Below are 14,617 nucleotides of genomic sequence, written 5' to 3'. Positions count from 1 at the left end.
GATGGACTTGAGTAGTAAATGGCCAAAAGTACGCTTTGTATCTGAGCCCACTGCAAAAAATAAATAATAATAAAGCTGCTGAATTTCTAAGATATATTTTCAAGAGAAGGGAGTCCCAGTGTTCCAAGTTTCAGATAATTGTTTACCATTTATTGGTTCAGATATGCATACTTTTCTGGCAGATTCTAGTGTGAAGCATCTGAAGAGCTCTTTTTACTATTCACAAACCAATGACCTTGTTGGGGGAAGGAATATTAATATTGGATGTGTAATTGATCAGACTGAAAGATTCACTTGTGATTTGTGTTGTACCACCCCTCATTCGGTGACTATGGTTTCACCCTTGGCATTAAGATGGCGCAAACCAACATCCTTGATTCCTGCCTGGATGCCCAAGTGGCTTTAAAGGAAGGGGGGGGGGGTTTGAGTGTATGGAAACCGTTCTGAATGAAGATGTTCCCAAGATTTGGAAAATCCCCAGCTAAGCAAGGGATATAACACAAAACTAGAAAACACACTAAGCAGGTTTCCATTTCTGTAGGTGACATTTTGCTCCTAAGAAACCTTGCCTTGTTAGAAAAGAGTACATGTTCTGGTGACCCTGTTACTGTAGAAAGTGTGTGGCAATGCAGTCTGGGTCAATGGTGGTCGGTGGTGGAACGCTAAAGCTTCATAAAAATACTGTCTAAATGTACAAATGAAGTACGATATTTTGGTTGGCAGACTCCCCTGTTGGAAACTTCTTTTTGGAGACACATGTGCTTTGGGAGTTTAAATGAAATAACTATGTAGCATGACAGTCATATTACATGCTTACTGTCTGTATTGTTAGTCTCGTCATGGGCACTGAAGAGGTTATCTCGTCATGAACCCCACCCACTAGTGCAACGCCCGGCACAGGAGGGGGAAAGGGCGTGGCACTGAAGGGGTTAAGGTCTTTCTCCTAGAATTTGTTTTGTTATTGTATTTTGAGATTATTTATCTTTCCTGGTTGTCATGATTTTCTCATATTGTCTTTTGCTCAAGGTCTGTTTGGTTCCCCTTGCCAAAAGAGATAATGTGATAGGTTTGTTTTAGGCTATCTCTGTATTGGAATGTTCTTTTCCCAATGTTCTAGGACTGTTTTATGAATGTTGCCTGTAGGCGTTTCGCAGGCTGTCAGTTGAGATTTATTGGGTTTGTGCAAGCTCTTCGGGGACTCCTCTGACACCTCACCTGGCTCTGTGTGTTACTTCAGGTAACTTCTTCCCAGATAGCGGTAATGTATTGCCTGCATTCCTGAACTGGGCAATGTGGACATACAAATGTGGAGAATAGGAGACCGGAATGCCTTTAGATATTTGATCGGTCTTACTTGGCAGTGGTTTGCTGATTAAGTTCTTTCTAACTTTGCCACTTGAGTAGTGGTAGAAAAATGCGGGTAATTCAGGAGACTTCGTTTTTAGAGAGAACTTTATAGGAAGGGGCTGGGTCTTTTGTCTTACCTTGAGTGGCCACTCTATGCAGATGGACTGTGAAGCTCTGCAATTGGCTGCCAAGATTGGGCTTGTGTTATGGGTGCTCCTGCTTGGAACAAGCATCATCACTACCTGCTGTGAGAGCCATCAGATTACACAAAACTGTCTGCTCTGCAGAACGAAGATAAAATTATGAACAGGAACACCATTCTCTTCCCCTTCAGGAAAAACAGTTCCTGGACTGTAGACCGTGGATACACATCTGCTATTTGGAAACTCTCTATAAAAGTGACACTCCACCCTCCCCACTTGGTTCTAGGTTCAAGCTGCTTTGCTCAATAATGGGTTTTCTCTGCATACCACTCGCAGAACTGCAGTGGTCCAGGGCTGGTGTTGCTGTTAGCCCACTTGGTTCTAGGTTCAAGATGCTTTGCTCAAGAATGGGTGTTCTCTGCATAGTATTCACAGAGCTGCAGTGATCCAGGGCTGGCGTCGCTGTTAGCCGGTCCCCCAGAGACGAGGAACATGGCCTGAAAGTTGCACGTCTTACTGGAGAAGCTGTAGGTCTGCCTGAAACATGGGAGACTACCTGCTTTCTGGGAAGGGAGAATAAGGGTCCCTCATTCAAGAGGCGCTGCCAAGAAGAAGCAGGTTTGTCATAGTGTCTGAGAGCGGTACTTCTCAAGCTCTGTACTTGTTAGACAATAGTTTGTCACTACCAAGTCAACTGACTGCCACAGCCAAATATGGAGGAACTTTGCTGTCTTTGCTTTTACTATAAAATAATACCTCACACCAACAACTTCTACCGCAGGGAAAGGGTTCCCCACTGCAAGGGCTGGAGTAATGTGCCTTCATTAAACCTTTACCGGTGACACAGAGAGGAGGCTGTGCTGCAGAGTCTAGATCCAGAGACCGTGAGCACATCTACTTGCTCTGTGCGAGTAACAGCTGCTCACCACACACTCTCGCACCAACAAGTTAGCCCCTCTTCTGAGAGACAATGACTGAGATTGGCTAAATGTTTCTTTCTGGTAGGACTGTAGGTGCTATCTGCAGCAATATCAGAACTGCCTAGTAAAATGCTGTGTGCCTTACTTGCGGATCACCAATTACAGGAAAACTCCTCCACTGATCCCATAGTGAGCACTTGTGCTAATTTATAACTTGCTGTTATGTGTAGTGGAACTCATAGATCCCATAGTAACATCCCAGTAGTGCTACTTCTTGCTTTTGTACTGCATTGCTTTTTGATGTGGTTAAAGTGCATATTTTTTCTAAAAAGAAAAGCAGAGGGCTGGACAGTATCTTATTTTGACTATTGTGTGACTGAGTTCTGAGTCTTTACCCCCAACACTATCTCCCTGAAACATCTTTAACTGCTTTCTGTTTTGAGAGCTGATACAGTAGGGGACTACTTGTGTCAGTTTGCAATGCTTTAGTAGAAATGGCACCGGAAATCAGTGGTAAGTGCCACCAATGTCGGATCCCTGGTAAATCCTGCTGGATTTTGACTGGTGGTCAGCGACTTGTGTGAATTAATTTCTGGCTTCATGTGTTTGATTTGTAGGAATAGCTCTACCCATTTCTTTGAGTCAGTTAGCTGCCCCTGTTAAGTCTACAGCTCTTGGCCTTTACTGGGGTTTCTATGGTTGTTGACCCATTGTAGCAACCCTTTTATGAGGTCACCAGGCCAGAATATTGGCAATTCAGACACTCTTCTAGGCTGAGACAAGATCCTTGGAGCTGTGACAGAAATTTAGCAACCACAACTCACCAGCCAGCAAGGTGGACATGTAAGAGCTGGAACTTTACCATCCTCTGGGAGGGTGAATAGAATGTTGATAGTGGTGATCCTTTACTAATGACTTGAGAAATATTGTTTGTGGTGAAATAAAGGACTAAAGGGCGACTGATTTGGTGGTGGCTCAAAGTGGGGGCAAGAGCGGTAAACTACAAAGGCAGAAACGATAACCAAGGACAGTGTGCCTTATTTCCTTCACCTTTCTTCCTAATGTGAAGTTGCTCTGTCACAATTGTTTATCAAACTGATTGAACTCTATAGGAAGGGCACAGGGGCAGAATGGAGGTCTGGTTATTTAGCTTCCCATAGTAGCTCATAGAGGGCCTCCGTGGTATCTTCAGTTATGACCACCAGTGGTTGCTCAACCTGTTTTGCCCAAATATATGCACTGTTCATGTTTTGTGCAATGTTATATCTGCATTGGGCAAACCTTAGTAGTGGATTATTGGGGCTAATGTTTTGGGAAATGAAGGGTCATGTGGATGTCTTTTGGTGTGATCTTGTGAGAACTGAAAGCATTGACGACAGTGGACCAAACAAGCCAAGTAAAAAGTAGGTGCTTGTGTATAAAAGTTGTAAGGGACGAAAAAAAGGTACTCCTAGGATCTATCTATAAAGGGAACACTGCTCTGGGGAGAGAGCTGTGTGGTGTCTGTACTGCTAAAAGTGTTATGGGTGAAGAGGACAATATTGTCAAATCTGACCTTAACCCCTTCGATGCTGCGCAGATTCCGCCGCTGTGCTGGCGGAATCTTGCGCGGGCGTGGTCATGACGGAATGGTTCCGTCATGAGCACAGCTCAACCGTGGGTCATGACGGAACCATTCCGTCATGAGCACCGAAGGGGTTAATAAGACAAAGGTCTTTACTGGTGTTGGAACGAACACTGGGCTGAGGCGAGGTCTCTATTTCTTGAGTTAACTAATCGCGCTATGCAACTCAGCTAAACTTATGGGGGCGAGAGACTTTGTTGAGGTCTATTGGACTTATGGTTATGGATGACAGTTTCTACTCTATCTGTAGAAAATCCTTTTAGGGTTATAGGGCCACATGTACTAAAGTTTGAAATAGCTAGTTCCTAATTGCGATTTCCTGCGAATCACAATTGGTAAATTGCTATTTCAAATGTATGAAACTCTTTTTTGAGTTTCACTTGCGATTCCCAGTGGGTTGTAAATAGACCTACCTCATGAATATTAATGAGGTAGGTGTCAGTTTGCAACCCATTGGGAATTGCTAAAATCACAGGCATGGTGGCCTGCTGGGGTCTGCAGACCACCATGTCTCAGATTGCTTTTTATTAAAGCATTTTTTTTTAAAAAATGCAGCCTGTTTTACTTGTAGAGAAACTGGCTGCGTTTAACAAAAAAAGAAAAAGTAGGTTTTCTCAATTTTTTTTGTAGTTTTTTTTTTTTTTTATAAAGAGTAGGCCTGATATTAAAAAATGCTTTTACTAACTTTCACAAAGTGAAAGGGGTCCCCTTCCCATTTGCGAATGGAGTTGCCACCAAAATGAGTTTGTTGGTGAAATGCGAATGTTCTGTGACCGAATTTCGGTTGTATAACATTCATACACACCACTGCGATTCTGTATTAGGAAGGGAGGTCCGTCAACACATCCTTCCTAATACCAAATCGCAAACTCAAGTTGCGATTCTGTAACAGGTTACCGAGTCGCTATTTGGGTTGGCACATGTCGGAATGCCTTTTTACATACGCAAACAGGCCAATTCTGCAACTCTGCCCATTTGCGACATTCAAAAAGACTTTGTATATGCGGCTCATATAGGCTTCCATAACAGACTTTATTTGCAGACCGTTTTAGGAACTCGGATGGGTCTGCTTACTTGCTGACAAACGCTGGGGATGAAAAAGGCTTTTGTGGTGCTTGTGCACCTTGGACGTTTAGAGCCAAAGAGAGCTCTTTGTCTAGTGCTAACAATGCAAGAGATGCAGAGTGATTTGTTAGTCTTGATAGAGATCACAATTAAATGTTTAGGATTAGGAGGCCTATGCTGGTGTAATTAATTGGCCTCGACTATTTCTGAAGCTTCTGTGGCAAATATCATTGAGATTTTAGCCATATTTCTGAGCCTCCTAGAGTACAAAGCCCCAGCAGCAGCACCCTAGTGTACTCGCCAGTTGGATCCAGAGTTTCCTCTTCTAGTCATTTGCAGAATTAAGGGCTCGTCAACTTGAGGAATGTCCACCTTCGTCTACCAAAGTCTCTACTGTCTGCAGAGACCACTGTAAATCGTGTTCTGTACCCCCAAAGCTACAGAAATGTCAGCTTTTTCTGCCCTCTGGCTATCAGTGGCACATTGGCAGCACAGTGAAATCACGAAAGATTGTGTACCTCTCACCCTCCTGTCATCATGAGCCCTGTACTTTAACAGCAACTGCTAAGGTCCCCAAACCATTATAACCGGTATTTTGGGAGCACTAACGAGGTGAGCAGAGTTGGTAATTGAAACTTCCAACATTTCTTAAACTTTGACTCACTTGTCATGCTTGTATTTGTTTTTCCACCATTGTTGACCAACAAAAGTCTGAAGTAAGAACCCATTCTCACCTTTTTAGGTCTCGCCTTGCGAAAGCAGCGCATGCGTTGCACTCTCCATGGAGAGGACCTTTTGGAAACCATTCTCCCCGTGGGCTCATGCACGCGCCTGCATGTACCAAGATGACTGCTCTCGCCATCTGACCAAAGCAGACAGCATGCGCGTGTCCCTACGGACTGTGGACAGTCCGACGCCATTTTGCGAAGCGTTTGTTGTCATAGCAACGAAAATGCCGCTTCGCGTGTGCTTTTTAATTAACATGGCCTTCGCGCGATCGCTTTCACGGCTACTTGTTGTTGTGTTCCATCTTCCCCTCCCACTCAGCACTTCTGCTAAACACCCCCCCCCTCCCCCAGTCCGTGCTTGTTTACGGGGTATTCGCCTTTTGTCGGTTATCATTTTCCAGAGTGCACAACGTCCATCTCTGTGGCAGGGAGACAAAAGCAAGTCCCTTCTGCAAGCACTTTTTTGCACCTCTTTCAAATGTGCTGTGCTCTTGAACCGTCATCTTCCTCCATGGTGCCGCGTGTTATTTTTTTTTTTCTTCTTCAGACTCTAAGATCCTTTGGAACCTGCTGGTATTTCTGATCACACTCCAGGCTGTCTCCTCCCTGTCTAAAGTTACTAGGTATCATTGAATGAGGCACTTCTGCTCCCCGTTCCTGTTGCACAGCTTAAACAGCGCCTTTCCTGCGCCTGCTTCTAGTTTACAGTTTACTCCATTCTTCTATTTATATTCTCCGTTTTTAAACCTCTTATTTTTAAATCTGAGTTCCAATTCAGTCCACGCGTAGAAATATTATGCTATTTCCAAAGTTTCCCATGTTAGTGTTGTGTCACTCCGGACCTCTTACAAAAACACGAACAGATGCAAAGTTCGTCCAAGACAGTATTTATTGAAGACCCAATGCATTTCGGGCATACCAGTGCCCTTCGTCAGGGGTAACTAGAATTAACAATAGAAACATTTGCGTTAACACATTGTACATTGTTGTGATATTACCTCTACTATATTAAAAACATATTTTGCTCGTAAGTTACCAATACGTGTGCATCCATCGTGTAAGAGATTCTACCATCAATTTGCTTTTAAACTAGTGAATCAATGAAGCCTGAGCGGGCCGCATGCTATTAACTCTGAACTCTCCCTATTTGCACATTGCAACTTGCCGTGTACAGCCTTAGATGACTAACGCAAATTATTACAGTCTATCATTTTACTCTACTGTATACCATCTTAAATAGTGCGATATTTTACCAGTGTCCCTCTTCATTGCCACTATACCATTTGTGTTGCAGCCATCTGAATGTGACCCACCTTTCTCCCATCATCATTTATTCAAAACTTTACTAACGGTCACATAACTTACACTTTCTGCCAATAGATGTTAACATCTACCCTATACACACTCACTGGCTACCTCCTCATTTAATACCGCTATATTTCCAAAGCATATGTATTGGTAACTTACGAGCAAATATGTTTTTAATATAGTAGAGGTAATATCACAACAATGTACAATGTGTTAACGCAAATGTTTCTATTGTTAATTCTAGTTACCCCTGACGAAGGGCACTGGTATGCCCGAAATGCATTGGGTCTTCAATAAATACTGTCTTGGACGAACTTTGCATCTGTTCGTGTTTTTGTAAGAGGTCCGGAGTGACACAACACTAACATGGGAATCTTTGGAAATAGCATAATATTTCTACGCGTGGACTGAATTGGAACTCAGATTTAAAAATAAGAGGTTTAAAAACGGAGAATATAAATAGAAGAATGGAGTAAACTGTAAACTAGAAGCAGGCGCAGGAAAGGCGCTGTTTAAGCTGTGCAACAGGAACGGGGAGCAGAAGTGCCTCATTCAATGATATGTTTAACGGAGTGTCATGAGGGCAAGACACTTTTCCTGTGTGCACGCATTCATGGAGGATGTTGATGACAACGGATAAAGATTGATGAAACAGGAGTGCATCTCATAACTTTAACGATGAATTACATTATTGCCCCCAATGAGATAGCACCCGGCAAACAAGAAGGCATACAAAGTATCATATTTAACCATCGAGTAACTTTCCACGCGTATGATGAAACATCTTTTGTTCGGCAAGCAAGACTGTGTCTAAGAAATATGATAGTGAATGTTCATCAACGTTATACACATTTGGACATTATTTGGCACTGATTGTGGTTTACCTTTTTAAATGTTGCTATACGAACAGTACATTGGTTTCACTATAATTTTGTTCTTTTACGTATTTTTATGTGAATTCTGAGTGAGCTTAGTGCATTGTGGGTAGTGCAGTTTCCCATGACAAAATTAGAATGTGACGATAGGGCAGAATAACCAGCAAATCAGATCATACATAGGAGGTGGGACTTGCGCCAGGTGTACGAGGTTAAAAAAAGAGCGAACGAATAGTGAGTGAATTTCTTTTACCATGAGATGAGGCTCGTATGGTTTGAATCTTTGTGGCAGGTATGTTTATGCTTTGGAAATATAGCGGTATTAAATGAGGAGGTAGCCAGTGAGTGTGTATAGGGTAGATGTTAACATCTATTGGCAGAAAGTGTAAGTTATGTGACCGTTAGTAAAGTTTTGAATAAATGATGATGGGAGAAAGGTGGGTCACATTCAGATGGCTGCCACACAAATGGTATAGTGGCAATGAAGAGGGACACTGGTAAAATATCGCACTATTTAAGATGGTATACAGTAGAGTAAAATGATAGACTGTAATAATTTGCGCTAGTCATCTAAGTCTGTACACGGCAAGTTGCAATGTGCAAATAGGGAGAGTTCAGAGTTAATAGCATGCGGCCCGCTCAGGCTTCATTGATTCACTAGTTTAAAAGCAAGTTGATGGTAGAATCTCTTACACGATGGATGCACACGTATTGGTAACTTACGAGCAAAATATGTTTTTAATATAGTAGAGGTAATATCACAACAATGTACAATGTGTTAACGCAAATGTTTCTATTGTTAATTCTAGTTACCCCTGACGAAGGGCACTGGTATGCCCGAAATGCATTGGGTCTTCAATAAATACTGTCTTGGACGAACTTTGCATCTGTTCGTGTTTTTGTAAGAGGTCCGGAGTGACACAACACTAACATGGGAAACTTTGGAAATAGCATATTATTTCTACGCGTGGACTGAATTGGAACTCCGATTTTAAAATAAGAGGTTTAAAAACGGAGAATATAAATAGAAGAATGGAGTAAACTGTAAACTAGAAGCAGGCGCAGGAAAGGCGCTGTTTAAGCTGTGCAACAGGAAAGGGGAGCAGAAGTGCCTCATTTAATGATATGTTTAACGGAGTGTCATGAGGGCAAGACACTTTTCCTGTGTGCACGCATTCATGGAGGATGTTGATGACAACGGATAAAGATTGATGAAACAGGAGTGCATCTCATAACTTTAACGATAAAGTTACTAGGTGCCTGATTGATTCGGCACATTACACGTGCACGGACTTCATGCCCCTGCTGCATTTACTACTTAAAGTTCTTTCCTTATCGATGCGTTTTACGGCCCTACCATAGCGGACCGGCTGGAGGGGGGCGGCTGGCGCTGCCTTTTTAAGAACGTCAGCCTCCTGTTCTAGGTGAGGTTCCGCGTCAGCGTGTCTCACAGGGAAGCGGGGGGGGGGGTTACTTTCCTGGGGCTCACCTGCCCCGCCACCAGCACGTATGTTCACCATTCTGCCAACCACCTGCCTTCCACACCAACGGGCCCACTGCCCTGCTTCCAACCCTCCTTTCTCACCTGCCCTGCTTCCAACCACCTCCTCTTACCTGCTCTGCTTCCAACCACCTCCTCTTACCTGCTCTGGTTCCTACCTCCTCTTCTTACCTGCTCTGCTTCCAACCACCTCATCTCCCCTGCTTACAACAATCGGCCCCTCCACTTCCCTGCTTACAACCACCTTCTTTCCCCTGCCCTCCTTACAACCACCTTCTTTCCCCTGCCCTGCTTACAACCACCATCTCTCACCTCCCTGCTTACAACCACCAGCTCTCAACTGCCCTTCTTACAAACGGCCCCTTTCACCTGCCCTTCTTACAACCACCAGCTCTCACCTGCCCTACTTACAAACGGCCCCTTCCCCTGCTTACAAACGGCCCCACCGCCCTACCCTGCTTACAACCACCATCTCTCACCTTCCCTGCTTACAAACGGCTCTCTCCTCTGCCCTGCTTACACCCACCCCCTTGGGTTGGCGCAGTCCTGCCTCCCAGCCAACAACCCATGCGCCCCATCCTCTCTGCATCACTCGGACGTGCTGCTACAGCAGGCGCAGTGGCCCCGGGCCCCAAGCGGCAAATAAACCCTGATAATCGCTCATTTTACTACCGCCCCAGCAGCGACGTGGCCCGTTTTCCATGTTTGCACCTGAGCATCCTTTCTATGGTACTTACTTGCACCAAGACTTTACCAGACTCACCTGACTCACCTCGCCTCCGAAGTGTACACCCCAAACATGACAACCCTCTTTTAAGCAAACTAGTGCGCGTCGTGTCTCCACGTCAAAAGGTGCCGGTGGGCAAGTAATGCCCTTGGTGGCAAGTAGGATACCTTTAAAGCTGCACTGAACGAACAAGTACATTTTTTAAAATTAGAAAACGGTGAAACTTTATTTTGCACCCGTGTTAACACATACAAAAAGAGATCTTTAAGCTATGCAATACGTACAGAAAGGTTTTCCACACAAGCTAAAGATGTTTATTGTTCTCCTCACACTGTTATTCTGCATAGCCCGTGCTTAAAAAATAAAAAAAATAACATGCATTAAAAATGAAATAGGTCTCGCCTTTTATTAAGTTAAAGCCTTTAGCAAAGCAAATGGCTTTTAACTTAATTAAAGGCGAGACCTATTGAATTGTCCATGCTTGTTAGAACTGTGGATAGGATTCTATTTTGTTTGTATTAGTTTATGGTCTACTGTAGACTACAAAGAACATAGTCTTTTGGTCCCTGTAACTAGAATCCTAGGAGTTAGTTTACAAAGGCCTTCTTTTAATCCATAATTCTTTAATTTACTCCTGTAAAAGAAACCTTCTGCCTCCCCCTCTCCCCCTGCGCTGTCTGCAACATACTGAGGGTATCAGTCTTTTCACAGATATTGGCAACTTCTTTCTGCCACCGGCCAGTGTTGTAAACTAGGCTGTCATTTCCTTCTGACAGGATGGATAACTGTGTTAGTCACTCAAGCACATAAGAGGAAAGTGAGTCCTTGCTTGGCACCCTCATGCAGCCCCCCCCCCCCAATTCCCATATCAGTAGAATGTAAGATTTCTAATTTGCTAATGGGGTACTTGCACCCATCAACCACATTTTGATAAAATTGGATTATTATTCGGTTTTTGTTTAGTCTCCGTATATTCTGCTTTTATTAATTTCATACAGATTCGCTCCAATGAATGAGACTAATTGTAGACCGATAAATACATCACAGCAGAGAATCATTTAACATAGATACTCAATCAGTACTAGAAATGATGTTGGATATTGTAGAAATAAAGGTCGAGGTTTTAGTTTATAACTTACTTCTGGAAGAATGTTCAAGCATTTATCGCAGGAGGTTAACAGGAGGAGGGCTGATCAACTCTATTTCAACCTCCAGACGGAGTACGCTAACTTTACTGTTTTTTACTCTTCCATAGGCAAAGTCTACCCTCTTTACATACCAAACGGCGCTCTGTCGCGGGAGGCTACAATGCCTCCCAAGTTCAAACGCCACCTGAATGACGAGGAGGTCACGGGGTCAGTGAAGAGTGAGAGGGTGAGTTTGATCTTGATACCAGCTTTAGAACCCCAATATATAAGTGAAGTTCAATGTTCAGTCACTGTGGTTAATAATAAACAAAGGCCAAAACATCGAGGCAAATCGGTTACAAAACAAGTAAAATGGATTAAAATTTAATTCTTGGGTTCCAACATTTCTTTTCACGTGTAAGCTAAGTGATGTTTTGTGCTCAAAATATGTCATGATCAGAATCTCAGGAAAACAAGCATATTTGCTTTGTAGCGCTGACAGCAGAAGAATCTCCCAGGACTGCACCAAAATAGAGAAAAAAATTGAAATGTAGAAAATGCCTGAAATAAGATCTTTACTCTTTCTGATTAGTAAGAAACCAAACTATATTTGTTTTTGTCTGAATTCGTCATGCATTTAGAATTGTGGTTTTATTGTTGGGTACACTTAATTCTGTTGGTTTGGACATTGCTGGCATACATAGTATGCTACCACATGGAAAGAATTGAATCTGTTCATTAAAAGCACGGTATGAAGGGGATCTAAGTGTTTCTTTCCTATTTTTAATGGCAGAGAAATCTACTTGAGGAGGATTCTGATGAAGAGGAGGACTTTTTCTTGTAAGTATTCACATGTCGCATTTCATTTCTGAGGAAGTGCTTGTGGGTATTGGCCGCTAGTCGCCATTGTGTTTCCTAATGCTAGAGCCAGTTTATATGTAGTCTTGGTCTGTACATTCAGTTCCATATCCAGTATATGTACTTTCGAGTCTAAGTTGTTTTGGAAGTACTAGTTTGTGTATTCCAAATGTAGTTTTATTTTTAACTCGTCACCCTCCAACCCCCCCCCCCCCCTTTCCCCCTGGAGTTCCCATCGTCGTTCAGACTGAAGGGATATTCAGGATTGCGAGGCACTAAGATTTATTTTGTGGACCAGCTTGATGCTCAGCAAAGGCTTCACGCCCTCCCCCCCCCCCCCCTAACTTGTCCTTTCTGTGTTTGAATAACTCTGCACTACATTGCAAAGTGGTGGATTTCCAGCCTGTTATCAAATCTCGACTTGTGTAGTGTTTTGTTGATTGAGCCTTTGTCTTGAAAAAGTTGTAAAAAAAAAAATATACAGGGCAAAAAGGTAGCACTTACAATCTCCATGGCTTCCAAATTACCCTCCTAGACTGTTGGGAGCACAATAATGGGACATAGATTGATGGGTGCTAGGAATTGCATGATAAATGGAAGTAACATGTGCCACTTAACTCTTAATTTTACTTTGCCTCTGTCCCTCTTTCAGGAGAGGACCTTCTGGCCCAAAATTCGGACCTAATAATGACCGGATCAGACAGTAAGTTCTATGTGGTCGTTGCACTGAAACCAGTAGGATTTACTTTTGATTGATCCAATCCTTCTCTGACTTTTGTCATTTATTGTATTGCTTGGCACTAATTGCATATTTTTTTTTTTAAACTGATTATTATTAAGCGGTTTCCTTAAACAATGGCTTCTGTCCAAGTTTATCGAAGAACACATCCACGTTCGCTTAGCTAATAGGATCGGAACTGCACTTAATCCTTTGATCGATTTCGGAACTGTTTTTTTTTTTTTTTTTTTTTTTTTAATTCTTTTTATTAAACATATATTCAGCATATTCAACATGGGTACAGTTCCATCCGATCAATGACCGGGCATACAACGGCATCAATGTATACAGACTTAGAAGAATGAGGGTTGGGAGTTATGGTGTGGGGGGACTCTCACATTCGGGATCATCTGGGGGGGCACATATATAACCACGATATGCATTCCAGGGAGACCAGGTCTTAGACCACTTTCGGGGACAGCCCCTGGCTGCGTAGACTGTCTTTTCCCTCAGCATACACCAGTCAAGGTCCGTTTCCCAATCTGTGACCCTTGGGGCTTGCACTGCCCCCCAGAGTTGAGAGATATTTATTTTGGCGATCATGCAGCCCAGTGTAACCCATTGTATAGCGGTTGAGTTCAGGTCGGTGGGTTCCCAGATATTGAGGAGGCATCTGGGGGCTTCCGGCCGTACGGGAAGTTCGAGTACCTGGCTCATGATGTTGTGAATGGGTCGCAGTGCAAGATTATGTTCGTGAATGTGCCTAGCTGGGTGCATCCCCTTCTGCAATAACCATCTGCTGAACTACCCATGTGAATCAATTGGGGCCCCGTGATGTAAACTCTATGTAGGATTTTCAGTTGCACAAGACGGAGGCGCGCCGAAATGGTGACTATTTTGGGGGAGGAGACTGCGGTCTGCCAATTTTCATCGTCCAACTCTATACCATCCTTCACCCATTTCTCTCGCAAGGGCGTCAGTGGGTCGTCCATATTGTTAATGAGTTTCCTATATGTTAAGGAGATGGCCCTCTCGGGCAAATAGCCATCTAGCAGTCTGTCCTCCAGTGGTGAATAATCAGGTGGGGAAGTTTCGTGCGTCAGTGTCGTTAGCAGTGCGTAGCCTACTTGCAAGTAGCGGAAACGCTCTGATTCCGCCATGGTATACTGAAGTTGGAGGGAGTCAAAAGGCTTAACGCCGTTTTTATCCCACAGATCCCTAATATGTGAAATGCCAATTGGGTCCCATTTATCGAAACCCTGCGAGTTGCCCAAGTCCCCGAGTTTCTGGGAGTCCCACAGGGGTGTGTTAAGAGTCCGTTTATTGGTCCAGCCCAGCGAGGCGGTCGCCGTGTGCCAGATGTGAACTGAGTGCTTGGTGGGGCCAGTGAGGGGGTATCTATTTGGCTTGGAGTAGAGGGCCTTAGTAAAGGCACCGTTGGGAAGGAGGTGTCTGTCCATGCCAAACCCGGGATCGTCAGGCCGCCCATAGGTACAGTGGTTTATTGCCGTTAGATGTGAGGCCCAGTAGTATTTCCTAATGTAAATGTGTTGTACTTGTATAGCGCACTGTTACCCAAGGGTGTCCTGGCGCTGTACTCATACCGCTGTGGAACCCTTCCTGGCTTTTCCCTGAGAAACGTCCACTCCTGGACACCCCCAAGGTGAAGCCAGGCA

The 14,617-nt window shown here is 43.7% G+C and overlaps 1 protein-coding gene across 1 annotated transcript in view; it reads left to right on the top strand.

Moving 5' to 3' along the window:
* Positions 1-14,617, top strand: part of VAMP4 (vesicle associated membrane protein 4) — a 131,816-nt gene that overhangs the window by 31,235 nt on the left and 85,964 nt on the right. Inside the window, exons 3-5 of the mRNA XM_085601442.1 lie at positions 11,494-11,612; positions 12,159-12,205; positions 12,876-12,926. Coding sequence (XP_085457568.1) covers positions 11,547-11,612; positions 12,159-12,205; positions 12,876-12,926 — 164 coding nt within the window. The 5' untranslated portion in view covers positions 11,494-11,546. The remainder of the gene's footprint in view (positions 1-11,493; positions 11,613-12,158; positions 12,206-12,875; positions 12,927-14,617) is intronic.

This window comes from Triturus cristatus, chromosome 4_2, assembly GCF_964204655.1.
Source record: "Triturus cristatus chromosome 4_2, aTriCri1.1, whole genome shotgun sequence".
NCBI lineage: Eukaryota > Metazoa > Chordata > Amphibia > Caudata > Salamandridae > Triturus > Triturus cristatus.
Note: the sequence above shows the minus strand (reverse complement) of the source record. Positions and strands in the feature narration are given on the sequence as shown.